The 24,758-nt window shown below is 40.5% G+C and overlaps 4 protein-coding genes across 7 annotated transcripts; 2 read left to right on the top strand and 2 right to left on the bottom strand.

Annotated features, from left to right (window-relative positions):
- Window positions 1-4,285: 4,285 nt before the first annotated feature.
- On the top strand, window positions 4,286-14,662 carry Unc-76 (fasciculation and elongation protein Unc-76). 2 transcript variants are annotated; one of them, XM_077418008.1, is made up of 9 exons: window positions 4,286-4,847; window positions 6,318-6,570; window positions 12,351-12,473; window positions 12,675-12,831; window positions 12,917-13,025; window positions 13,131-13,405; window positions 13,581-13,656; window positions 13,727-13,792; window positions 13,948-14,662. In XM_077418008.1, the coding sequence occupies exons 1-9, from the start codon at window positions 4,742-4,744 to the stop codon at window positions 13,962-13,964; spliced, it is 1,182 nt and encodes a 393-aa protein (XP_077274134.1). In that variant the 5' UTR covers window positions 4,286-4,741; the 3' UTR covers window positions 13,965-14,662. The 2 variants fall into 2 exon arrangements, with proteins under 2 accessions (XP_077274134.1, XP_077274135.1); XM_077418009.1 differs by having other exon boundaries at window positions 4,291-4,847; window positions 13,143-13,405.
- Window positions 14,663-14,969: 307 nt separating this feature from the next.
- LOC143903937 (uncharacterized) lies at window positions 14,970-15,730 on the bottom strand. The gene is made up of 2 exons (XM_077418028.1): window positions 15,455-15,730; window positions 14,970-15,342 (listed from the first exon to the last, which is right to left on the bottom strand). Exons 1-2 carry the CDS (start codon window positions 15,610-15,612, stop codon window positions 14,970-14,972), a joined length of 531 nt encoding a protein of 176 aa, XP_077274154.1. The 5' UTR covers window positions 15,613-15,730.
- Window positions 15,731-16,017: 287 nt separating this feature from the next.
- LOC143903924 (uncharacterized) lies at window positions 16,018-24,653 on the bottom strand. 2 transcript variants are annotated; one of them, XM_077417996.1, is made up of 8 exons: window positions 24,117-24,653; window positions 19,677-23,703; window positions 19,177-19,346; window positions 18,921-19,096; window positions 18,629-18,839; window positions 18,410-18,553; window positions 16,537-16,695; window positions 16,018-16,446 (listed from the first exon to the last, which is right to left on the bottom strand). In XM_077417996.1, exons 2-7 carry the CDS (start codon window positions 23,650-23,652, stop codon window positions 16,543-16,545), a joined length of 4,830 nt encoding a protein of 1,609 aa, XP_077274122.1. In that variant the 5' UTR covers window positions 23,653-23,703; window positions 24,117-24,653; the 3' UTR covers window positions 16,018-16,446; window positions 16,537-16,542. The 2 variants fall into 2 exon arrangements, with proteins under 2 accessions (XP_077274122.1, XP_077274123.1); XM_077417997.1 differs by having other exon boundaries at window positions 19,683-23,703; window positions 24,117-24,652.
- On the top strand, window positions 16,703-18,389 carry LOC143903935 (kappa-scoloptoxin(11)-Ss1a-like). Of its 2 annotated transcripts, none has more exons than XM_077418025.1 (4): window positions 16,703-17,196; window positions 17,278-17,466; window positions 17,546-17,758; window positions 18,051-18,389. In XM_077418025.1, the coding sequence occupies exons 1-4, from the start codon at window positions 17,089-17,091 to the stop codon at window positions 18,228-18,230; spliced, it is 690 nt and encodes a 229-aa protein (XP_077274151.1). In that variant the 5' UTR covers window positions 16,703-17,088; the 3' UTR covers window positions 18,231-18,389. The 2 variants fall into 2 exon arrangements, with proteins under 2 accessions (XP_077274151.1, XP_077274152.1); XM_077418026.1 differs by having other exon boundaries at window positions 16,705-17,196; window positions 17,546-17,749.
- Window positions 24,654-24,758: the final 105 nt, after the last annotated feature.

Consider the following 24,758-nt stretch of genomic DNA (forward strand, 5'->3'; position numbering starts at 1 on the left):
TTTTTGTGTGTGCACGTCTCGCCAAAGAAGACAGTAGAACAATTCTTACGATTGAAAATACACGTTACGGGCGCAAAGAAACGCGCGTCCATCCATCGATACGTTGCATTTATTATTGTTTTGCATAACAGATAACGGGCGAGAAGAGGTACACAAGATTTGCGACGTGACTCACTCGGTTGCTTTATTACGTTATAGCTATATTACTTGAACCGCTGTAACATACGATTTCTTTTGTTTCAGCGATATAAAAGCGCAGAGTCTGTTCATGATTGTTGAAAATTATACTTCCTTTTAATGCTACATTACACGTGTATGCATTTTCAAACTATAATTATAATTTAGATTATTTAGAAAATCATGCGTAGTTACATCATTCGATTAAATTTTATAAATTAACACAATTATAGTAGTATAATGGTAGTTGTTATCATGGTTAACGATAATAATGGTAATGATAAAATTATAGTTAACGAACATATTACAAATATACATATCACGTATCAATTGCAAACTAAATTAACGTTTATATGAAACGAACATGATAAAAATATTCCTCTATTAATTTAAAAAGATATTGATATTTATATGCAAGAGGCAGTACAATGTAGATACGCAATAAAATTATATATGTGAATGCAATAGCGTAGAATAATTATAGAGTATGTGATTAAGTATCGAGTAGGCCGCTAATATTATTGCCGCCTTGTAATGTCAATAAATTACTTAGGGAATTTATACTATATAAGATATGTCATTTTGTGCGTTTACGTCTTTCAATTTTTTACATATAGAGATACCATGCATATTTACCGCTCAATTTTTCAGCTTTCTGTTCATAATTAGTACGACAGACAAACGGTAATAATCACTTGCATAACGTCATATATGTGACAGGCGATTATTACACATTTAACGTTAAATCAGCATTTTTTTCCAACCTCGGGCACTCGCGACAAGTTTCTAGTTTTTTTTTCGTTCGAGGGTAAAATCATTCATACATTTATGACGATTAAGAATTATTGAACCTATTCAATTAGAATTAATTATCATCTTATTCGTATAGATGGTTATGTCGCCTTCGGAAACCAATTGAAAAATATTGCTGTATGTCGGTATATTGGATCTTAAAATATTATCAACGTTATGCGTAACGTGTAAACGCATATTTTATTTTTATTTTTATTCGCTCCATTTTCAACTCGCTTTTGATCATTCACTTCTCGGTGATTAACCGTTAAATAATGCGTCCGCCGTTAGATTATAAATTATAATTTACAAGATTGCGTTTTAAACACAAAGCAATGTTTGTAGCAATTGTTATGAATTATAGATTTTCTAACATTTCTGCATATCTTAATGTTACAACTTTCTGATACGCATATCTTAAGCTCAAACACTTTTTAACGCGAACTTTATTTCCGATTTGAGATTACGCGTGTCGGAAGTTGCATTAACGACTGATTAGCACAGCGGGGAGACAAGTAAATCACGAATATATCTTATTATCTTTGTGAAATTAAATTTCGCTCAATTTTGCACATTGCATCCCGTCCAATTTTTTTTCACTCGATCGGATGCGACAAAAATCAGTTCCACTCTACTAACATATAGTTCAGTCAAAGCCGCATATATTGATTTTGATACGAAGAACGAATGGGAAGAAGCCACATGGATGTGGAGAATGGGATTAATTAGTTTTTATGGAGAGCACATTCTTATATACGTCAATTTTATTAAAATGTCCAGTAGTGACAAAGAGATTTACGTTACGAGAGGTGCGATGCCAAGGTTGACTACAATCCCTCCGTTTGTTCTTTCTATCCGCACGCAGTCCGCCCACACGCACACTAGCTTGCCAAGCATGACGTCGAAGTCGACGTTTTACACGCGGTGGTGTTCGATTTTCCTTCGACACGCGTTATACGATAAAGACGGATGACGGATCGCTCGCGAAGGTCGCGAATTGGGCTAATTTATAAAAGAATGCGGGATTCGCGGCATCTAATCCGACATTTGAGACGGGATTAGGATGAGACGGAATCATTTCAACAGATAATTGCGCGTGCCATTCGAAATTTTACGGAATAAAACGTGTTCTACGCGAGAACACATTGACGCGAACATATTGTATACGGCGTAAAAAAGTTGTATTAAAAAATCGCGAACTCCGTGCTCCAGATAAATATACATATAATAATGTTGTTTTCCATCCCCCTTTCACCCAACTTCGGACCCTGAAACATGCACGCGCTTATCTATAACCATCGCTTCTCGCCAAGGATGGAAATCAGATCGCGCGTTCTTTCGAACTTTGTTAGATGCAAATTGCCTTGTTTCTTTATGCAACTCGTAATGACGGGACACTGTTTTTGCAGCATATATAAAAGCTGCGCGATTGGTTCACTTTAATGGGCGGAGATTTATTAAAAGCTCATTGAAATATTTTTTTTCCATCGTACAGAGCGAACTTCGATCGAGATTCGAGATTTAATTATATCTTTCGTGATATAACTACGGCTGTTTGCGTGTGTATTCCTCTGATAAACTCGCGCCCTGACTCTTCTTCCCGAAATTATCTGCCTGCATCTTCGAAACGCAATTAGACTTTTCTCAATCCGCGATTTCAACCGGTTCTTTCAACCTGCGGTAGCTCTCGAGATCTATTTTCGATCAATTTCCTCCGATTATATCGAGTTATGACAGTTAAAATCATTCGAAGAAGGATAGTATTTTGTGAGTCAATCTTCAATTGGAACGTACTCCATATATCGGTATACAAATAAGGGAGAAGGGAGCGGTGTGCGTGTGTGAGAGAGGGAGAGACGGAAAACAACATCATTTATTTGGAGCGTAGAAGAGAAAAGAGTTCGCGACTTTTCATACGACAACTTTCTTATACATCGTACAACGTGACATTCATGCCATGCCGCTCGTGTGGAAGACGTTTTATTCGAACGACTCTCACCAATTATTTCTTCCGCATTTTAGTATTCAACCGAAAAAATATACTGAACAATACGTATACTACCGGTATATGGAAATATAGGAAAGATGGCGGTACGTGACCGATGTGGCTTACAATTGCTCTTTCCGTAATCTAAATGTTATCCACGGATGCCGATCGCACCGTCGAGTTTTTACCCGCTGAGCAAATGTCCACAGCGTATATATATGTGTTTATACAATCAATAGCGTGGACAAAGGAAAGTTAAAAAAAAGATTGTAAGAGAAACGAACGACAAATAATTTTTCCAAAAATTAATTTCGTAACGCCATCACCGACTATTTTACGCAGCATCGATAAATGGCATTTTTTAACATTCAACAGCGACAATGCGACATCTCGCTGCTCGTTTCTATATCGTTCTATCTCACAAGCCTGCGCTTTGTCCAGCGAGCGGGTCGGGGCAATACCGTATACAACCAAAGTCCAGTTGCATCAAGCGATACGCCAACGATGCAACATCGAATCTCTGATCTTTCTATATAAGAATGAACTTTTAATTTAATTAATTAAGCTTCTCGTCAAAAAGTTGTACAGACTGTTTCTCATTGCTCTTGAATAAAAACGTTAACTCAACTGTTCTCCGTTCTTTCAACGAAAAGAAATCTAGACGAAATTAAAGCAAAGTTAGAGCTATATTATCTGGCGCAGTCAAAACTCAATTGAAGATAACAAGCTAAGTAGCTTATTAATTTTCTCAGACAAAAGTAGTCGCAGGATTCGATTGTAGATCTGTTCTATTTTCGATAAATGGCCAAAATTATAACAAACGTGACACGGCACTGAAGAGAGATCAGGGCCGGTCGGGAGTTCTAGGAAGCTTGCGGTACTTAAAGAACAAGTATCCTCGCTAACAAACCGGAGCACGTGGAGTCATTTGTTTTATTTCTACCTGCACCTGCACGTAGCATTTTTTGTATTTGAAACGAAACGGTATCACCGTTATATATATATTAACGGTATATATATATATATTTGGACGTTGGAAAGAGAAAGAGTAAAATTACCTATAAAATGCGAACAGTACATACACAGACTCAGCGAATTGAATTGGCCCTGAAATTGGCCGCTTCTCTCACGATAGAGCCGGTCCTGGCGGAGAGAGATGATTCGTGACATCGGCGCGCTCAGCGGGCTCAGCCAGCGGTTACCATGACGACCGGCGATCATCTTCCCACCACCACCTACTATTCGACTCCAACGTAACCCGCCAGCGCGGCCAGCACCACCAGCACCACCACCACCACCACCACCACCCGTGCCACGGTGCCCATCGTCGAAGAGCAGCGAGCAGCGAAGTCAGCGAAGAGGAGCAGGTCCCCTCCACTCCACGTCACGTCAGTCGACTCAGTCGCTCGCAGTCGGTTGGCTCGTGTCCGTCGTCCGTCGCGTCGACAGGGGGTTGTCGCGCGCACGTTTCGAGAGTTTCGCGTGTCTTGAACGCGCGCACGCGGGTGTGTGTGTGTGTGTGTGTGTGCGTGACGTGTGTGTGGGTCCACGCGCGCGCGCGCGCGCGTCGTCGCACCTCCTACATGTTTCGGTCGCGTCGTCGACGCGGTCGTCTCGGCCTCGGTTCTCGAGATCTCGTCGGATAAACGAAACACGGCGAGCCACGGTCCGTTCCCGCGCGGTCTGCGGAAAAGAAAAACAAAAAAAAAACGAGACGCGCACACGTTCGGCCGCGACGCCGAATTCCCCCGTCGCGCCCGCGTTCGTCCTCCCTCGCGTTCAATAATGAGGGACATGGCAGGTAAGATCGCCGAGTTGAAGTTCGAGGCACCCCTCGCGCGCTTCGAGGAGGAGGACACCGCCAGCCTGAAGAACATGAACCTCCTGACAGGTGCGAAACACGCGCCTTGTTTACTCCGTCTTCGACGCGCGCCTCGGGCGATGCGATATCTCTCTTTCTCGATCCCGACTCGGCCCGTCCGCCTCTCACGTCCGTCGCCCCGGGCACGCGAGGCTACCGAAACTTTTCGAAATTAGCGACAAACGCTGATGCGGCCCCCGGCGCGAGCTCTCCTTCCCGCAGTTCCCAGTTCCCACGTCAATTGACGCGTAAACGGATATCCTATTTTGCACGCCTGTACCAGCCGTCTACGGCTGAAACTTTCGTGGAAATGTTAAATCACTGAAGAATATCGCTCGCGGCGGTTACGGCGGTGATGTAATTCTATACAAGGCGCCGCGATTCGCGACCTGAATTTTCGTTCTCCGAACAGTTCTCTGGGGGGGTAAATCGATCCCTCGCACCACCAGTGGATTAAAAGAGCGAAGGAATATACGCGGCGCGTTCCTTAGGAATCGACAGGTGTTAACGTGCCTCGTCCCGCAACGGGGCCCGGGGACTGACGAATGTTGACGTTGTTGGGCGCTCTCGACGCTCGGTACGCTTAATTTCTGTACCTGCCTCGGCAGCCAAAACGGGTAGGAAAATGGAAAAGCTAGGTTTATACTTGACTCAGACCGACCGCGGACCTTCCTCCGAATTTATTTTTGTCGTTCGGTCGCGTCACCGTGAAATCCGTCTCCGGTTAACTGAAATGTCCGTGTGTTTGCTCGCGAATATAGCATATAACAGCGATCAGCGACGTTCGAGCACGAGCTATACTCCTCCGTCGACACCCACGATTCTTTGCCGCGACGAGCGGCAATTCTCCCATCAAGGCCATTAATTTTCGCCGCGATAATAACCGAGTCTTTCCGCACCTTTCTAGATCACAGAGGATCACGGACGATCCCCCTCAGATTCCATCTCGGAGAAAATAAAATAATCCGTCGAGTCTTTGATCAATGTTCGCAGGGTGCTGCTTTATGTTTAATCTTTTCCGTGCAATTTTTTCAATTTCTGTGCGATAAGACGCTTTCAAATGTGCGGATTAAAAGTCACCTCGCACATTGCAGACCTCTCGAACGTCTACCTCCTCGTCTCGCGTAATCTGCGTCGCAGAATCGGGCTTGGCACGAGAAGAAATATATATATATACATATATCTCGCGAGAGAGGGATGAGTATAGGTATACTCTTATTGGAGCGACGACGAGCGGTGTCGCACCCGATAACGCTCGATATCGCGACCCGCGACCTCAGTTCATCTTTGCGTTTCATCAATACCAAAGTGCGGCACGTCAAGGGTTAAATCTAGATCAGAATTTACTTCAACGAAGGGGAAAGAGACATCTGCGATGTCGCTGGCTGAAAAGTGTAAATTAACAAAAAGAAAATGTCGATATCCCACGCGTAATTAACAGACACGTTCCTTGTCTCGCGCTGCCAGATATAACGATTGATCGTTCTCTTGATTTCGCAGAACAATTATTGGACGCCAGCCTGGACGCGAGTTTCGGGGAAAATTGTAACGCGAATGAGCCGCCCACGACGCACGAGAACGGCACCGACATCCTCCAGGAAGGAACGTTCAGCCCGTTCAGCGGCAGCCTCGAGGATCTCGTCAACACCTTCGACGAGAAGATTACATCTTGCTTCCGCGATTATGGCACCGATGTAGAATCGTTGGCTCCGGTGCAGGTGCGAACGCAGGAGGAGATCATGAACGAGTGCCAGTAAGTCCGTTCGCCACGTAATTCATTATTATCCTAATGATCTCGAAGCGCCTGTATTGAACGAGACGAGAGTATTGTCGCACCTTACATAAAAGATAATCTAGCGGTGTTACTTTTTAATAATACCAGGACTTATTTCGTCATCGTTGAAAAACCATCTCGGCGTCTCGCGCGCGCGTTTGACCTCATTGACGCAATTACTTTGATTAATTTTTTTAATTAACCGTATTCGCGAACCTCTTCGTGCGTGCAACCGTGCGGTTTTTCGGTTCACGAGAACTCGGTTACGGACGAGTATATACCGGTTTCACCGCGTATCAACGGAAAATAAATCACCGGCGTCGTTGACGCGCGGAGTACTCGCCGCTCGCCTGAAAATTACCAGGTATAACGCGCGGTGCGTATTAAAATCGACGTTTACGTTTTGCGGACCTCGGCTCTCTCGCAGCTTCGTTTCTTAGCTCGAAAGTGACGATTGCTCCAGCGGAAATAATCACTTATCGCATTACCGTTAACTCTTTTGCTCGTCGTAACACGCGTGATACGTAATGCGCAATAACGGGGAGCATTCCCGTTCACTCGGAGAGTAGAACGCGGTCCCATAATATAATCTGTTTCATCTGGATTACTCCTCGCCGACGACACTCTCTCTCTCTCTCTCTCTCTCTCTCTCTCTCTCTCTCTCTCTCTCTCTCTCTCTCTCTCTCTCTCTTTCTTGCTCTTCTCTTTCTATTAAGCGCGTCAGCAATTCCACTTAATGCTCCGTTTAATGCGATCTTGCGGCATGGTGTAACCCAATTACACGTACCTACGGTTTCACTGCTCATCTATATCAGCAATCGAAACTTCTAGGTCACTCTAGGTGTAAAATCTTTTCAAATCAATCCTTGCGTGACATAGATTTAGATCAAAATGACACTGAAACATTTATATTGGCATGTTAATTAAATAACGATGCAACATTTTGACCTTATTATTCCAGGCGAACGTGTATTTTAAAAAAAAGACAAAAAAAATGGGAGTAAATAGAATTTCTTCTCATACTAGCGACGATATTCGATAGCAATCGATTTCCCAATGGAAGAAGTGTGTCGACGGTCAACACTGCTAGTACTCTCTACGCGATGTTTACGGTACACAGCTTTCTCTCCGAAGCCACAGTGTCGCCGCTCCACTCCAAAAAAAATGCATCTCGATTGTATAATTCGTATATACACGTATAATACATATATGGAACGTTTCTTTTTAGTCTAATTATCGATTGGCGACGGAATTGTCGTTTTTGCTATTTTCTCGTTCCGCGAGATTTATTAACGTTGAGTAAAGCATTAAAGATGTTGAATCAAATATATTATCTGGCGTTTGTAAATTCAGGACACGAATTTGTTATCTTTGGCACTTTCGGTTTTATATTATAAAATCGAAAAAATATTTGGCACATTTAATAAATAATTAAATGTTTACTTTTCTGATAATAATGCACAATACTTATTGTCAGTGAAATCTCATACTGGACGTAAATCTTCTAAATCCGTTTTCTTATCCGCTACTCTATACACAACGAATGTATACATTTAACGACGTACAACGAGATCTTTCAAGGCAACCTTGACGGACATCTCCGCGGCGAGACATGTTGACGTAGGCACGATTCGAGCTGCGTCGTAGACGTAATTTCAAATATCTGTAGATATACTCAAGATATGACATACGTCCTGATCGAACCAAAAAAAAGTAAGCGGTTTCTTTCCAAATTCTCTCAGTTCCATTAAACACAATTTTGGGATGTTAACAAAATTTTGCAAGTAGATCGAAAAATTAAGTATGGACTATAGTATAAGCTATACGAGATAGGAGAGACGTATGTGGACGTTTAGGTATCTAGCGCACACCATAATACCACGTAACGTTTTGGAGCTTACGGTCATTGCAGCTTTACGGATTTTTGACCAGTTTGAGGGGTCGAGGTTTCACGCTACGATAGACGATCCCGGCAAATATTTTAGTCGTAGAGTGCAAATTACAGTCGCAACACGCTCACGGACAAGGCAAGGCTGCGCGTCCTAACGAGCATAACCGAGCGACGGCAGGTGAAACTCAACGAAGCGCGAAATTGTCTCTTCTTCCGCGCGCGACCACGCACAGAGCTGTTAAATTTACATTGGATCATTCGCCTCATCATCCGCCCTCAAATACGGAGGTGCTGCGCGATTTTCGATCGGTTCGTTAATTTCTTACACATCCTTTGCAAGTGCGAGATAATTCACAGACGCGCACAGGCTAGATTTTTTTTTTAAGTATCTCTCTCGGTTTTTGTGCAATTCTCTTTGTCTACCGATGAAAAAGAATATTGCATACATTTTTCGTGGAAATGTGAGAAGATTTTCAGAATTTAGCCGTTCAGAAATGTATGATCGCGAGTCGTGAAGAAGAATCGCTTCGGAAAGAAAAATATTGCTGATATTGGAGATTTTTCTGAAGAGATCGTGATAAACGAAAGAAGAATCACGCGCTCTGATAACGAACAACCGCGCCAGGTTTCTCTTTCTTCTTTCCCTATTCTTTCCTCTCCTCCCAAGAAGTCTACCTTCTGCTCGTGGTTTCTCTGCTAGAACGACTCAAATGCCATTGATCGGCTTCGATTTACGTGCGGCGTTATGAAAGGGCGTTCGGCGAGGGTGGCATTATTCAAATGGCGCGTTCTCTCCATTCCGGTGACTAATAAGGTCATCGACCCGATTGCGATTGCGACAAAGCCGCGGTAGCGATGCGAGTGCGCGCGTTCGCGAAGCGCTCGCGTTCTCCGTCGCGTACAGTACGCTGTTCGTCGCGATTAAACGCGTTTAAAACGTAGTTTCCACGTAAATTTTCCAACCGCACTTTCTAGCACGAGGCTGACCGCGCTAGACGCCCAAGTACTGGACACGCGTGTCAGATATAGAGATTAATACGTCTATCCCCTTCATGATTTGCACGTGATACAAATCATCATCGCGCGAGAACCGATATATGAGCTTCTCAGAAGCCACACACGCACAAACCGATCGTCTCCGCGAAATAGAAAGTAGAAAAACTTAGTATATATAGATAAAGCGCTATAAGCTAATCGCTCCGATACTAAAATTACAAACTTTGTTAAAGGTTGATCAATTTAACATCTGAGTTTTTTTACATGGTTCTCTCTCTCTCTATATATATAGAGAGAGATTATTTTTTCTCAGAAATATACATATGATTCAAAATATTTACGTATTTTCTTTATTTTTTTAATGACTCGCGTTAGGTATCTGTGGTCCGACAGATGAACACTCGAAAGTAAATCGTTTCCCTTACCGATATTGCGTTTCCTGAGTGTTTTGATACTGACGAAAACGCGTGACATGAAAATTTAATCTCTGTTTTGCTCCTTCGTTCGTATCGAGCTACACCACCCTCCAAACAGAGGGCGAACGTCAATATCGGCGCGCACGCGCCTCGGATGGCGTCGTCCACATCCACGGGGGTGAATTTATACGTGGAAGCTATGAGAGAATTTGTCCGATTTTAATTAAGGAAGATAATTTTTTTTATGTTCTCTCTCTCTCTCTCGCTTTCTCCCTCTCTCTTTTATATGAATTTTGTGGGAAGCAAGCGAATTTAGAAGAATCGATAGGGGCTGTTTGTGCAATATTGCGAAATCCCCATTTTTTCGAAATTACGCTAATTTTACATTAGCTGAGCTTCCTTTTATCCTCGCCTAGCCGCTTGTGATTTTTGCGAGCGCTCGGAAAGAAAGTAGATAAATTAGCTTGGTAGAGGCTTCGTACATACCGTGTGTGGTATAAAATGTCTGGCCGTTTCGATGCGAACAACGTGTGCGCTGGAGATAAAGCCACTTTACATTAATCAGAGACTCAAGTGGACTGAGTTGACCTCGATTTATTAACCCACGGCATCAGATGGCCGATCAATGCGTTGACTCTCTCTCCCTCTGATATCCATTGCGGTCATTTTTCTATTTCCACAAATAAGTATACATACAGACACGTGCTAATTTTGAACAAAATAAATATTTTAGATCGAAATATATCTAATATTCTCAACATAATACAGATTTTAATCACTTTGTTTCATTAAAATTCTAACATCTCTTCACACGATTTTTTCCACAAGAATTAGAAATTTCCGCAATTTATGTATTTAAGGAATTTGCGTGTAAAAATTGATTTGAACTTTCCGAGAAATGTTGATTGATAGAAAAATAAGGAATCGCGATCTTTTTATCGAATTCGTGAAACGTGAATATTTCAAGTTAGCGAAACTGAGATATTAAAAAAAAAAACAGAGCTCTCTTGGAACGACTTTTAAAACACGTGGCTTCCGTCACCCATCGACCCACGAGAGGGTTACAGGACATTCGAGAAGAAGTAAAAGGAATTAATAGCTGATTGATAATTCAGTTCTCTTAAGGATATTAACAAGCTTGAATGCCGTTTTTGGTGCTCGGCTCCCACGAGATACATTGTTCGCAAATTTGCGCCGCGGGGAGCCTTCGTTCCGGCGCGGCGCGGCGACGCCGACGGTCTGGCCGTTCTTCGCATGAAAAATCACTTCCTCTAGAAAACGGCACGTTACCATCATAAACGTTGACTTACGTTTTGTTTGTACACGATTAAACGTCTTATCTATGCAGTGCGTACACGTACATACAATGTACAATGCGTAACGCAGGAAACGCCCACAGCCCGCAGTGATTCACGCGGCGTCCTAGAAAGTCTATATCGCTCTCATCACCATAGAGGGTGTCCTAAGTCCTAAATGTGTCCCGATGGCAATGTTCACACGGGTATTATATAAATGGTATAAGCACACGCGGTATTAAAAGACGAAGATTCCCAAGTGAGAAACCTGTCACTCTCATCAGCTATATATAGGATGTTCCAAATGCGTGTTTCTACATTGTGGTACAACACACGTTGGCACGACTCAATAATATCGCGGCATTATATCATCCTCGTATAGGAACATCTGCATTTATTGATCGCGCATTACGCATCATGCTATCGTAAATCGTGTCCTTCGTGCTAAAATTACTCGACATCTCTGTCATACGTTCTCATTAACCTTTAGATTGACGCCGGAAACTGTTGTGACATTTCGATGAACAAATTAATGTTTTCTTTACCCACGTGTAAAGAGAGACATATATAGAGAGAAAAAGAGAGAGAGAGAGAGAGAGAGAGAGGGAGAGAGATTAGAAATTTAATTTTAAATATTAGAACAAAAAAGATATTTCAAGCATTTTATGGAAGAAGAATAGAAATAAAATGAAAATTAGAGGATCGTTCTGAAATAATCTCATTACTTCGATGTTAGTAAAATGATTAACAGCATTATGCAATCCGATTTTGAAGCTAAAACGGCAGACAATTCTCTCGTACGCGTTTAACAAAAAAATGGATTTATTTCTGTTGTAAGAAATCCCGCTTCAAATATTTTCAAATAAAAATTAAAATAAAAAAAGAGAGGATGCGATAATTTTATGAATGAGTATCGAATCATTCAGCAGACGAGCGAAAAAAAACCGATGACACATAAATTTAAGGCACATTTGTATTCTCGACCGGAGAATGGTGTGAATTAGAGGAAATGAGTCATCTATTAAGATTCTGCATCTGTTTACATGTACATAAGCGATATAAGCGATTGCTAAGATCAAGCAAGCGATTGACCCTTAGCGGACGCCAGAGATCCTTTGCCCCTCAATAAACGTATATGTCTGACATTGAATTTTCTTGCAGGATGTGGTGGACGATCACCGGAACTTTCGGGAATATATTACCCATCGATTGGAGCAAATCCTACGCGCGAAAAATGCATATGCCCGCTTTAAATCTGAACGAAGCGCCCGCTTCGACGGAGAGGTATTTAGATACGTTTCAGTTTCTTGCGCGTTTAATTATTTGTCACAAGTACAATTATTCGTCGAAAGTTTACTTTGCAGCGACTATGCATTTTGAAAATCAAATTTTCTCGAAACTACTGCTTATCATAGATCGACTTCGCTTTTTCACGACAGCGCTAGCGCTTGTAAATTCAACGCTTTCGTTTTTTGTTCGCCGTAGACCCGAACTAGAGGATTTGAGTAGCGAAGACGAGGCAGTTGCCACAGATTTGGACATGCATGCTTTGATCTTATCCAGCAGTACCGATACTCACAGTCCGGAAGAGCCGCTGAAGACCGCCGAGGAAGTTCTTCGCGAGATAGATGACATAATGCAGGTATAATCTCGGCGCAACAGAGTATCTTTGTCGGTGCAGTAATGACTAAACGAACGATTAATAATTCTGCAACTTGTCGCCGTAGGAAAGTCCGTCAATGGAAAGATCGCCGGATTCAGAAGGTTCTTTATTGGACAGCGATGAAGCTTTGGAAAGAAGTAGAGAAGTACTTGGATCACCACTTCGCGAAAAGAGTATGTTTTAAAACACTAATTACATAATATAAAAATATTCATATTTAACATAATTAGAAACAAATTATAATTTCTAAAATAAAAATACATGTCATAAAGCGTTAGATGTATTTTTAGAATTAAAGCAACTTTCCTCCAGCCAACTGACTGAACTTTTTGGAGAAATGGAATCTTTGGTTGCGGCTTTGAGCGAAACACTGATCGCCGAGCTTGCGCTTCGAGACGAATTAGAATACGAAAAAGAACTGAAAAACCAGTTTATCTCTTTACTGTTGGCTGTGCAAAATCGACGTAGGCAGCATCACGTTACAAAGAAGAGAAGTCAAATGCAGAATGGCACTAGTCCGTTGCCGCAACATAGGTCTTTGCAAGAGCCGAAGGTAACGTATATCATCGTATATATACAGTTACGCATTTACGTAGTAAACATAATATCGACCGTTGAATTATGAATACTTTTACAGAAAATTAAATTTTCAATAAAAAAACAATTTTCAATTTAATTGTACAATTTAGAGACAAATAAAAACGATATAATTATCATTCTCATTACAGTACCTGACGACCGTTATTCCATATCATACAGACAGTGGTCCGCCAGACAATCAAGCCTTGCAAGTACTCATCAAAAGTAAGTATTTAATTACGAACTATAGTTTTATGTACCTAATTACATGTATCGATGACATGTTTATTTGCAGTATTAAAGGCCATTAGCGAGGATAGCCCGACAGTACCCACTTTGCTGACGGATTATATACTCAAAGGTAATTGAATTTTTAATTCAATTTTAATAAATCTTATCCACTGTGAATATTAATTTTTCAACTTGAACATATCATAAGCAATAATATATAAGTATTGCTAATTTTGAATAATAGTTTTTTAGAAAGCACTTACAAAATTGCTATTCTGATTTCAGTGTTATGTCCGACTTAAAGCAGAATATGTGGAAAAGGAAAACGAAATGTCAACAAAATATCATGTGCTCTCTTCTTCTTGCCAGTACGCTTTCAGCCGTCATTGTGCCGCATGTTATTGCGTAACTAGCTTATAAGTTGTACTTCAGTCACTCTCGATTACTGTATTGGCTGTAGAAGTAGATAAGATCTCTCCGATATTCTATCTAGTCTTAATTTATACATTTCGATATGTATATTACTTGCTTAAAGTATCATAAGTATATTTTTAATAACTCGCGTAACATATATTATTGATTCGCGTAAATCGTACGTCATTTTCTTACGGTTTTTATATTTATATTGTACCATGACTCACATCAATTCAGTTTTGTATCTTTTCTTGTACATAAAAATCCCGGGGGAAAGCTTTCATGCAGAGTCATCGCAAAGACAGCACAGAGCTCCTTATCTAGGATCTTACAAATTGCTACTTGCGTAGATTTCTATTTAAGGAATTTGAATTAGTGTACATTGTTGTAACACTAGTATCTAGAGATACTTCACATTCACCGATATATCAGCTCAAGAGTGAAAATCTTGCAGTAACGGTCAGTTAATTCACTCGTCCCACCATATAATAATGTAATTGTTCTCACGCAACGCGCAAAAGTTCAGGACACTGTGTTTGTTAAAGTAAAAAAATAAATTAAACGACCTCATTACTCTCGAATATAATTTTTTGTTAACTTAATTGCATCGTTACTTGTGTCCTTGTACCTTGAATCCTCCCCACCGTGATTTCTCTTTTAATTTACAAACATATATTTCAGAATATAACAAATATATATGTATATTGCGCAGATATTACACTTTATTATTAGAAAAAATCAAAACTATATTTAGTTTAACATTACCATTTAAGTACGATTACAATTATATAAAAATTTGAAGATTAGCCTTCGCAATATCGTACAGGACATTGCGGGGCTAAACAGCTAGGTTGATAACAACAATTTGAACCTCGACGATACCATTTGGTCGTCTAAAAGTAAATTATATAATTGTACGGAGTATCTACTTTAGGATGCGATGTATATCCAAAATTTATGTGGTAATTATACGTAATAAAAGCCTTGCTAACTCGCTTCAAATGATTAAACTCATTGAAAGAATATATACATACACCCTGTTGAACATAGCTACGACCAGGAATAACGTGCGTTAATTCCGATCCGACATCGTGTAGATTGGAAACTTTCATAACTGTTGCAGTTGAGCAGTAAGTAATCAGAGGCCTCTTTACAGGAAATGTCCACGCCGGTTTACATTCATCAGGGCTAGGCTTAACGTACCACGCATCAGGATCGTATCTGCGATCGTATTTAACGCACATCACCGGTTTGTTGTTGCTACGTCTGTAATTAAGGTGTTTCCTTTATTCCTATTCATATCCTAGTCGAATTTTTCCTTAAGGAAGAATAATTCAATTTGAGCCTCTCTTTGGACGAAACGCATGTTTTTCCTCACAAAGAATCCATCTCTGCAAAGAGACACTTTAAACGTCGTAATTCTTGGCCAGCGTTGCACGTTTGATTAGAGAAGCCCCAATTTCCAAGCGCTTCTGCCACACCAGTACCATAGCCTCTCGAAAACTCATACGTGCATGGCATTGTCGGCTCTGCCATTTTTTCCAACTAAATACTTGTTAATTTTGCGAAAATGTCATATATAAATATCGCTCTACAGGGAGGAAAACAGATCCATTGGCTGTTTGAACTTTGAAGTTTGTTGATGTGCAACTTACGAACTTCTTTTTAAACAGTCGCACAAGTCTTCACAGATACACACAACGTAAAGTTCACACGAGCCAATGAATTTGGTAATGTAATGTGTATCAGAAATATAATTTGATTCTTACAATGAATGTATCTTTATTTTAATCTAACAATAATAACATAATGCAGAAGGATATATGTATATATATATATATATATATATATATATATGTAGGTCCAGAGGTATGTTCCGGGACTGTTTACGTTTTTTGAAATGTACAGTCCTGGAATATAACGCATATATATGTAATCAGATTCAAAAAACTGTCCCAAAAAATGCCGTAGGACATCAATTTTTTCCAGGACAGTCCTGGAAACTGCCAAATGTCCCGGAATATACCGATATCAAAAATAAAAGTCCCGGAACATACTTCCAGACCTACATATATATGTATGTATGTATATATAGAAATATATATATATGTATACACATATATATTTATGTATAATAAATGATCTAATAGTAAAATAGCCCATCTTTTTGAGTGATTCTCAATATTTTTGTCTTATACTTAAATTATATCTTATGCGTTGACGTAGAATGTCACATCAAAAATTGTTATATGACATTATTGATTTCAGTTGTCATACGACTTTCATCATCTGCATCCATATTCACAAACCATTACTTCCGATTTTTAATACCGAGAGAGATAGGACCACGATTAAACAGTAGTATATGCACTGCAATTAACATTTTGACACAATAAATAATTATAATAAACTGCAAAATGTAATATATTCGTCGTAATATTTTATCATGCAAGAACTTACCGTTGTTTATTGAATTTTTCCATCAATGTAAGCTTTTATAGCAGTCTGGCATTCTGCGGAGCACCAATGCTGAATCAATAAGTATGTTTCTGATTCAAGTGCGGCGTCCAATTTTTTTCGTAAACTGTGACGTAGCAAAGCCTTTGTTGCTTCCATGGACTAAAAATAATATATTTAAAAAAAATATGATTAGTGATTTAAAAAATCATAATTTTACGCACATACAGATATAATCCTCTCTCCTTATAATATCTTGTACGAATACTCTTCTTGTTGAAATCTACGTTCATATTTATTGAAATATGCTCAATATTGCAGAAAAAAATGGATTTTATTACCAACACTTTGATTTACCGTACGTTATATCACACCTCTGTACCTTACAAATGAAACGAAGACAATGTCATGAATATTAAAAAGTTTCGTAATTACGAGTCATGTGGGAGCAAACGTAGAATCGAGAATGTATTAGCATTATTGCCACTTGCGTTAATATAATCTCGCTTATGACAATCGAATCTAGCGTAGTCAAGTACGCGCACGATTGTAAATATGTTTATCAAAATTTGTTTTTTCGTTTCTCTGATAAGCGCGAGTGTCAGTGTGTATACGACAATCAGCAGTAAGGCTAACAATATTACGTTCAAGTACACAAAAGGAGTTCGTAATACCAACTTATATACCATATAAATACTTTTCGTAAGTGTGACGGCATGATGAAACTCTGTTGAATCAAAATAGGTTGAAGGGGAAAGCGATTTACATAACTGTGAGCCCTACGAGGCATGTAATGTAATTCATGACCGATTTTGGATGCCCGGTTTAACGGAAAGACTTTGCCACTGTCCTAATGGAAGAGAATGTCCGTGGCAATGGACGAAAACCTTTGATAATTCAACTATATTCCTTAATAATAGATCCATTCTGAAGGTATCGAAAATATTGAGGTATCTACTCTAAAAAAAATATCTCTTTTTGACGCTTCTAACAGTCACATTTCCTGGCACAGTTTTGCACACAATTAATGGAACTGGAGACATGTGCGTATAAGCAAAAGGCAGTGGTAGTACACGGGGAAGGTGATACAAATAATAGCTACATAATACCATACAATGTGACAATAAGTTGCATATGTCCGCAAACACATTACTGGAAGTTGCAAAAATACACGTACGAAGAGCACGGTCTCGTTCAAATATTCAGATGTGTTAAGGTACCCCTTGTATGTGTGTTATAATGCACAAAAGAAAATTGCTTTTGCATTTTGCGAAACTTTTTTCCAATAATTTTTAAAATTATTTTGTATTGTAAATCCGCATGATTTAAACATTTATTGTTATATAATTATATGTATATAAAACTACTAATTTTCTCCTGTAGTCTCTTATTTGAAGAGAAAAAGTTTAAACCATGCAGGAATGGAAAAAAAATTTATAACTTTATTTATTTTATAATATTTAATATTTTTTAATTTACCAATATGTTATTTACTGAATGCAAACTTTTTAATGCAGAAAAGAATGTGCGAATCTCTGGAATTTTGCGGCTACATACGATCTGATCTATATTCGACATATTACAGATGTACATGCCCAGAAAAGCATTTATGCGTTTTTAAGAATAAGACACAGGTAAATGTACAAGAACTACTTTATTCTGGGCCTGCTTATATGGCTTATTGTTACCGTTACTAAATATACAAAGATATTATAATTTAATAAATAAATAAAAACTACGAAAAATACTTTTAACGATGCCACACACACGTATGTGTGTGTGTGTGTGTAAAATATATTATATAAATATATTAAAATATATCTCGAAAGCTTATTAATAAAATTAAAATCAAGATATATTGTTGTACGTAAATTACCTGTGACGACTGATCACTCATAGCCCGCAATGATGGTAATAATTCTACTTGAAACCGATCAGGCCATAAAACTCGAGTAACGAGACCGGCTCTTAACGCTTCACTTGCTGTCAGAGTCCTTCCACCCAAAAGAAGCTCGCTCGTCTATCGAAATATATAGATGTGTTATTTTTATGTATTATTTTCACTTTACGTGTTACGGAATTGTTTACGACTTACAATTGCACTGCCTAGTATGTGTGACAGGGTGAAGACTGCAGCACCTTCGGCAATTTGTCCTAATTTCCCGTAAGGTGTACAGAACGTCGCCTTATCACTAGCAATCACAAGGTCGAAAAGAGGTAACATTGTCACTCCGAGTCCAACCGCAGCACCCTGTACGCCAGCCACTATGGGTTTATTGAAAGTAGCCAAACTTTTTATGAAATCCCTAAAAAAAGAAATGAAAATTTTAATAAAATATATGAAGTATCATATCACCTATCATGCTTGTACATGCTTAAGTACATACTTGACGGCATGTGCCAACTCCTGAGCAGTAGATCGTCGTTCCTCCTTATTTGTATGCAATAATGTTGAAAGATCAAGACCTTCACAAAAACTTGTACCCGTAGATGTTAACAGTACTACCCTGCATTCGTCATCTCTTTTCAATATCGACAGAGCCTCTCTGAATTCTTGCATCACCTAATACCATTAAAAGTAATACATTTAGCAGTTTATAATTATATACGATTTGGAGATTGTTCGAGCGCGAAAGTACTTACTTGCAATGTGAGAGCATTTCTTATTTTCGTCGAAGAGGATGGCGTAAGTATTAATTGTACGAGATTACCGTGTCGGCGCACATTTATTTCCTTATTGCTGAATTGACCTTGCATTTCAGTATTTGTTTTGTTACTATCTGCGTCCAACGATTTCATGGTACTTGTATTCACTGGAATATCGTATGATATTTTTAGCACATGGTTTATATCAAATTACTTTTAAACAACAATAATAAGTAAAACACGACCGTTATGGTTATGATATACAATCAATTAGAGAGAAAAAAAAACGCCATTTACGATCTGGATTAAACCTTGATAACCTAATAATATAATATCGTGTGATTTTTTGCGTACGTTTTTTAAATTCAAATTATTTTTAACTTATTTTTCTTCTTTTTTTAACTCTTACTTAACCTTTTATCATTTTCTCGTGTAAAAAAGTGAACAAAAAAATTAACTGTTATATTTTACAAAGAAAAGATATTAGAAGTGTTTACCTTTACCTTTGCTCTTTCGTGTGGTCGCAACGTTTCTGGCATTGACGATTGAAAGAGCGGTAGCTGCTTCAGCAAGACAAGCAGATAATTCATCTTTCAAAGAGTCATCAGCATTATTAAGATCATTTGCCCTGGCAAAAGTCACTTTGCTTTTCATACCTTGCTTTTCCTTTTTGCTCTTTGCTGTTACTTTCCCTGTTACTGCACCATTCGACGATCTAGTTGTAACTTTACTCGAAACGTTGTCTTCAACCGCGGAAATGGTTTCCTGTTGTTTCCCGATCTTGTCGATTTTCTTGATTTCCGATTTCTTACCGGGACGTCCAACGACAGCAATTTTTTCTTCTGCATTATTAGCAATAGCATTGTTAGCAGCTGTGGCAGTTGTAGCAGCGGTGCTACTGGTGCTGGTAGAGGTAACATCAATATCATACTTTTGTACTGTTTTCTTTTTCTTCTTCGCAATATTAATCTTCTCTTCTTGCGAATCTCGTCTCTTTTTGGCAGATCTCAAGGAATGAATTGTTCCGTCATCCGACCTGACGGCTTCTACAAATTTCTCAGGTGAGTCAATGCTAACTCTGGGACTTCCAGACGCACTGGAAAACGAACTAGACGAGTGTCTCCTGATGATGATGGACGCGTCGGCCGCATTCCGAATCTTTGCCGGAAGAATAAATTCCGTGGGTGAAGTAGGAGTTTTTGACGACGTGACTTCCACCATCTTTTTATCATGAACATCACTCGGATGAATCGCCGTTCTCTTTGATCTCGGTGACACTTTCTTGTCACTTGCGATCGTTGACGTGCGCAATCGCAGCACGGCATTGCGAACCAATTTTTTTCTGATTTTAAGTTCACGTTGCACCTTTTGCAAGTCCATCACCTTCGCTCGTGACTTCGTGATGGGAACCAAACGTTTTCTATCCGGCTGCTCTACATCATACAGTAAATTGACGACACCCTCGTCCTGCAACAATCTATCTATCTCATTTATATTCTTCTTCTTGGGTTTCACGTCACCGGATGGACCTTCGACTATCCGTTTTGGCGGTTTCGAGACAGCTTTCGGAGGAGTCTTCTTTGACGGCGAATTCAACTTAGTTTTCAGCTGAACAGACTTCTTATCAATTGGCATTTTTTCGCGCAGCAATCTCTTGACTACCATTTTCCTCTTGGTCATCGGTCCCTTTCTAGCAAGACCAGGCTTCGATCGTTTCAAGGGAAAATCTTCGACTTTATTCAAAACTGGATCTACCTTATCCTCGGATCGCTTACTCGCTAATTCTTTCGCGACGGTTTTCTCGTTATTTACAGCATCAACGTTCGTCGCATCGCTCGCCGCAATGCGATTCTCAATCGAGCTATCACTGGAAACAGGCTTGTCTTCCATTTGTTTCTTACTTATCGGAACCTTACCCCTGTATACCTTCTGCCGTTTTATCGTTTGTTCATGCTCCCTCGCTTTTTCAGTAGGTTTGCGCTTTCTACCTGATCTCGATTCTTCTATTCGTATGCCTTCCTGATTCTTCTGACCACTCTTTTCGCGAGATGAAGAATATAGATTAGTTCCAACTGACTTTGTATTTGGTTGCGCGTTTTCACTCGCTAAATCTATGTTAACTTCTTTTGGCTGCGTAGCAAGCGGAGTCTTCGCGTCAATAGTCGCGTCTTTAGATGCTCTACTGGGCGCTGCTCGAAACGTTTTCTTTTTCCGCGATGGAATCTTCTTGGACGGTGTTATGGGCAATTCAAGGAGCTGCTTTAACGCCAATTCTCGTTCCACCAACGGGTCGAGTTTTGGTGGATTGCTTTGCTCGGAGTGTTCCACGGTTAACGGTGTTTTGCTTTCTTCCGTGAGAACTGGTGGCTTCAAGATAGACCAGTCAGGATCAATGTCACCCTCTAAAATAGCCAATAGTTCCTTGTTGTCGGAATTACCATCCTTACTTGCTTCCGTTGTTGTGTTTTCCGCCGTTGTTTTCTTATCACAGTTAGCCGGCGCCGATTGTGCAGTTACGGAAGAAGGAGCTGGATTTGAAGAAGCAGTTTGCTGTGGCAGTGGTATAAGTTTTGGTGCCGGATTCACTGGTCCACCTGCCAATTTACTAGACAATCTTTGCGTTAATTTCTTCACAAAGAATATATCCGGTCCACGCGGTGCGTCTACGTTCTTCTGCTTTTCGCGGAAACGCTCCTTCAACACCTCCGTCACTTCCGCCGGCGACGCTATCTGACTGGTTAAATGCCGAGAACGACTTTTAGGGACCGCGGTGTCGCGCGACGTCGCGTTAACCGCACGCGTATCCATACTTCGTGAAGATCTGCTTGCAGATGATACAGGAGAATTCCTTTCATTTTTATTCAATGACATTGCGTCCTTACTAATTGCTTTATTTTTCTTTTGATTTTCCGTCGACTGCTTCGTTTTATTCTTCTCGGTTGTACTTACGACGTCACGTGTCTCGTCGTATTCTTCATTTGCAGAAGGGACTTTTTCTTGAGAAGTTACAACTGATTCACTCGAAACAGTCTGGTCCGTCTTGGTCTCGTCTAATAAACTTTTTAATTCGATCTCGACAGAATCGTGCACTTTTGAAGTTGACTGCACATCTTCGTCCGTATTTTCAACACCCCAGTCGTCAAATATATCTTGAATAACGCTTCTTTTCTTCATCGACGAGTCCACCGCCGGTATTTTACAAGCAGGTGTGTCATCTTGTTTACGCTCGGTCATCTCCTTAATGGTGTCTTTATGGATATTTTCAATTTGTGGCAGATCTGTCGACTCAACTTCAGTAATTATGATTTTCTCATCTATGATTATAGTGATATCTTCTTTATCCTTTTTCTCAGAACTAATTAAAGTTTTACTATCAGTCGCCTTTACTTCAGTATTTTCATCATTTATACTTTCGTCAATCGCAATCTTCCCGTCAATTAGTTGTACAGATTTTGCATCGCATTTAGTACTGTCCACATAGTCCGTATTACTTTGCTCTTTATGTTGTTCGGCAAACGGAGCATCTATAACTTCCGTCACTTCTATTACAGTATCGTCACTTTCTTGGCTGTAGTCAATTAGATCAATTTCATTGTTGCTATGGTCAGATTCCGCAATTTGTTTTTCCCGCAAAGTAACATTTTCCTGGCTGCATTCTTTATTAGCGTCTTTCTCTTCTAGAGTAACAATAAAATTATCTGTAGAGTCAGTCGCAACTGGTAGAGTCTCTACTACTACGACTACCTCTGTGTCCTCTTGTACTAACTTAGTCAGTTCAGAATTGGTTACTATCGAGTTATTCTGATTACCTTCATCATGTATTTCCTTGATCGTTTCTTCAACTGACTCGTACGAGTCACGAGTCTGGCCCTGATGTTCGCCAAGTCTAGACTCGTCTAGCGCTACATCCTGCTTATCTACGATATCTGATTGATTCACGTCCCTTATTATATTACAGTCATTTTCTAGACTATCCGTTGCTTCTTTGTCTTCTTCTTCTTCTATTATTAGTTCTTCTTTTATTAGTTTAGATTCAGTTATCACATTTAGGCTTTGGTCTTCCTCGTTGGACAAGCGTTGCGATTCGTGATTCGAATTTACCTTATCTTTTGTATCGTAGATCTCGATCTCTTCCCGTTCTGATTTGCAAATCTTTGCGTCCGGCTCCCTCGACTCAGAGGGAGGTTTCACTCGATTATTCGCGCCGTCGTCAACTTCTTCAGCAGATACCTCGCTGTGGCTCGCATCCGTGTAATCTTCCGATGCGGCTGCTATATGGATATCGGTACTGTCTACCGTTAATTCAGATTCCGACCGTAGCTTGCACGCCTTGGACAAGTTTTGGCCACCTTCCGTTACGGAAGCAATGGGTTTTACATCTCGTTCGGCGATCCGAGCTGCTTGCGCGTCGACATCCGTTTTGATCTCTTCGACTACCAGAACTTGCGACTGCGACGAGTTTGGTTGTTCCATGATAAAGTACCCAAGATGTTCCAAACTTTTGTCATTAAAGCATACAGTTTCCTGTTTAGCAAGAAAATAATATCGTGATATAAATCTGACGATATCCGCGTTATCGTGTAATTATTATGAGAACCATAACCTAGCAAGCGGGATCCTACGTAAACGCTCGCGAAAAATATCGGAGAATCTTTACAAGAACGATTGATCTCATAAACGACACGCAAATTGCAAGCGAACGCGAAAATATAGGTGGGCACGAGATTTCTGTAATTACCGATGAACTTTAACTCGCGTAAGAACGGCGGCTAACGATGGAGCACTCGAGGAAACTATCTCGGCTATCGCGGGAAGGGCAAATAACGTAGCGCGCGGTTATCGAGACATCGGACTGTCCCAATAATTAGATTAGCGATATTCGCGAAAACGCGTAGACTCGGTAGAGCGGGCTAAATAGTAGAACGCAGCAAACTCACCGTGTAACGGAGTTGTGTCCATACTTGTTGTATCCCGGTGAGAATCACATGATACACGCCGGTCCTCTCGGGGCCTCGGGGGGCGGCTGCGCGATCGCGCGCGTTACTCGGAAAACCCGCGCCCGCGCCGGAGCCTAGTCGGTCTTGCGGAAAAAAACAATTATCCCGACGAGTCCAAACACCATGTTTACAAAGACCGAGTCAGGTCAAGAGCCACGCGCCACGGCCACGGGACGTCAGCTTCAACGCTTGAACAGCGTTCCAAGTGTCGGAGGCCCTAGCGACTCGCGCGATTCACGTATATCGCCGATGCACCCTCGATATCGATTATCGCGCGCGGGATGGACGACACGCGATCCTTCCACAGCCTCCGCGAGACAGTCACGGTTTTATCGTTGATTAATGTACGCTAGTAACGCTAGTTATCTCGGGCTTGCTGCGCTCAATCGCAGCAACGACGTGACGATGTATGCGCGTGCACTCTGTGCACTCAGTGCATCTACAATCTACACTACGCGAAAGTCGCGAATTAAGGCCGTTCCGCATGATATTGTCCGAACGCACACTGCACAGGCATGGCCGGGGCATGGCATATGAACCGATCTGAGCTTACTCCGAACTGCTCCGAATGACAAAACACTT

This window comes from Temnothorax americanus, unplaced genomic scaffold (genome assembly GCF_048541705.1).
Source record: "Temnothorax americanus isolate GAGA-0224 unplaced genomic scaffold, ASM4854170v1 Scaffold5, whole genome shotgun sequence".
NCBI lineage: Eukaryota > Metazoa > Arthropoda > Insecta > Hymenoptera > Formicidae > Temnothorax > Temnothorax americanus.

What these genes read in the sequence shown, in the direction of transcription:
- Unc-76 (XM_077418008.1), top strand. Translation starts at nt 4,742, where the DNA reads ATGAGGGACATGGCAGGTAAGATCGCCGAGTTGAAGTTCGAGGCACCC. An exon ending in GAGATCATGAACGAGTGCCA is followed by an intron (nt 6,571 to 12,350) that starts GTAAGTCCGTTC and finishes ATTTTCTTGCAG; the next exon opens with GATGTGGTGGACGATCACCG. An exon ending in ATCACCACTTCGCGAAAAGA is followed by an intron (nt 13,026 to 13,130) that starts GTATGTTTTAAA and finishes ATAAAGCGTTAG; the next exon opens with ATGTATTTTTAGAATTAAAG.
- LOC143903937 (XM_077418028.1), bottom strand. Translation starts at nt 15,612, where the DNA reads ATGGCAGAGCCGACAATGCCATGCACGTATGAGTTTTCGAGAGGCTAT. An exon ending in TTTGCAGAGATGGATTCTTT is followed by an intron (nt 15,343 to 15,454) that starts GTGAGGAAAAAC and finishes CCTTAATTACAG; the next exon opens with ACGTAGCAACAACAAACCGG.
- LOC143903935 (XM_077418025.1), top strand. Translation starts at nt 17,089, where the DNA reads ATGTTTATCAAAATTTGTTTTTTCGTTTCTCTGATAAGCGCGAGTGTC. An exon ending in CGTTCAAGTACACAAAAGGA is followed by an intron (nt 17,197 to 17,277) that starts GTTCGTAATACC and finishes GAATCAAAATAG; the next exon opens with GTTGAAGGGGAAAGCGATTT. An exon ending in GATGTGTTAAGGTACCCCTT is followed by an intron (nt 17,759 to 18,050) that starts GTATGTGTGTTA and finishes TTTTTAATGCAG; the next exon opens with AAAAGAATGTGCGAATCTCT.
- LOC143903924 (XM_077417996.1), bottom strand. Translation starts at nt 23,652, where the DNA reads ATGGAACAACCAAACTCGTCGCAGTCGCAAGTTCTGGTAGTCGAAGAG. An exon ending in GAAATGCTCTCACATTGCAA is followed by an intron (nt 19,097 to 19,176) that starts GTAAGTACTTTC and finishes TAATGGTATTAG; the next exon opens with GTGATGCAAGAATTCAGAGA. An exon ending in GAGTTGGCACATGCCGTCAA is followed by an intron (nt 18,840 to 18,920) that starts GTATGTACTTAA and finishes TTCTTTTTTTAG; the next exon opens with GGATTTCATAAAAAGTTTGG.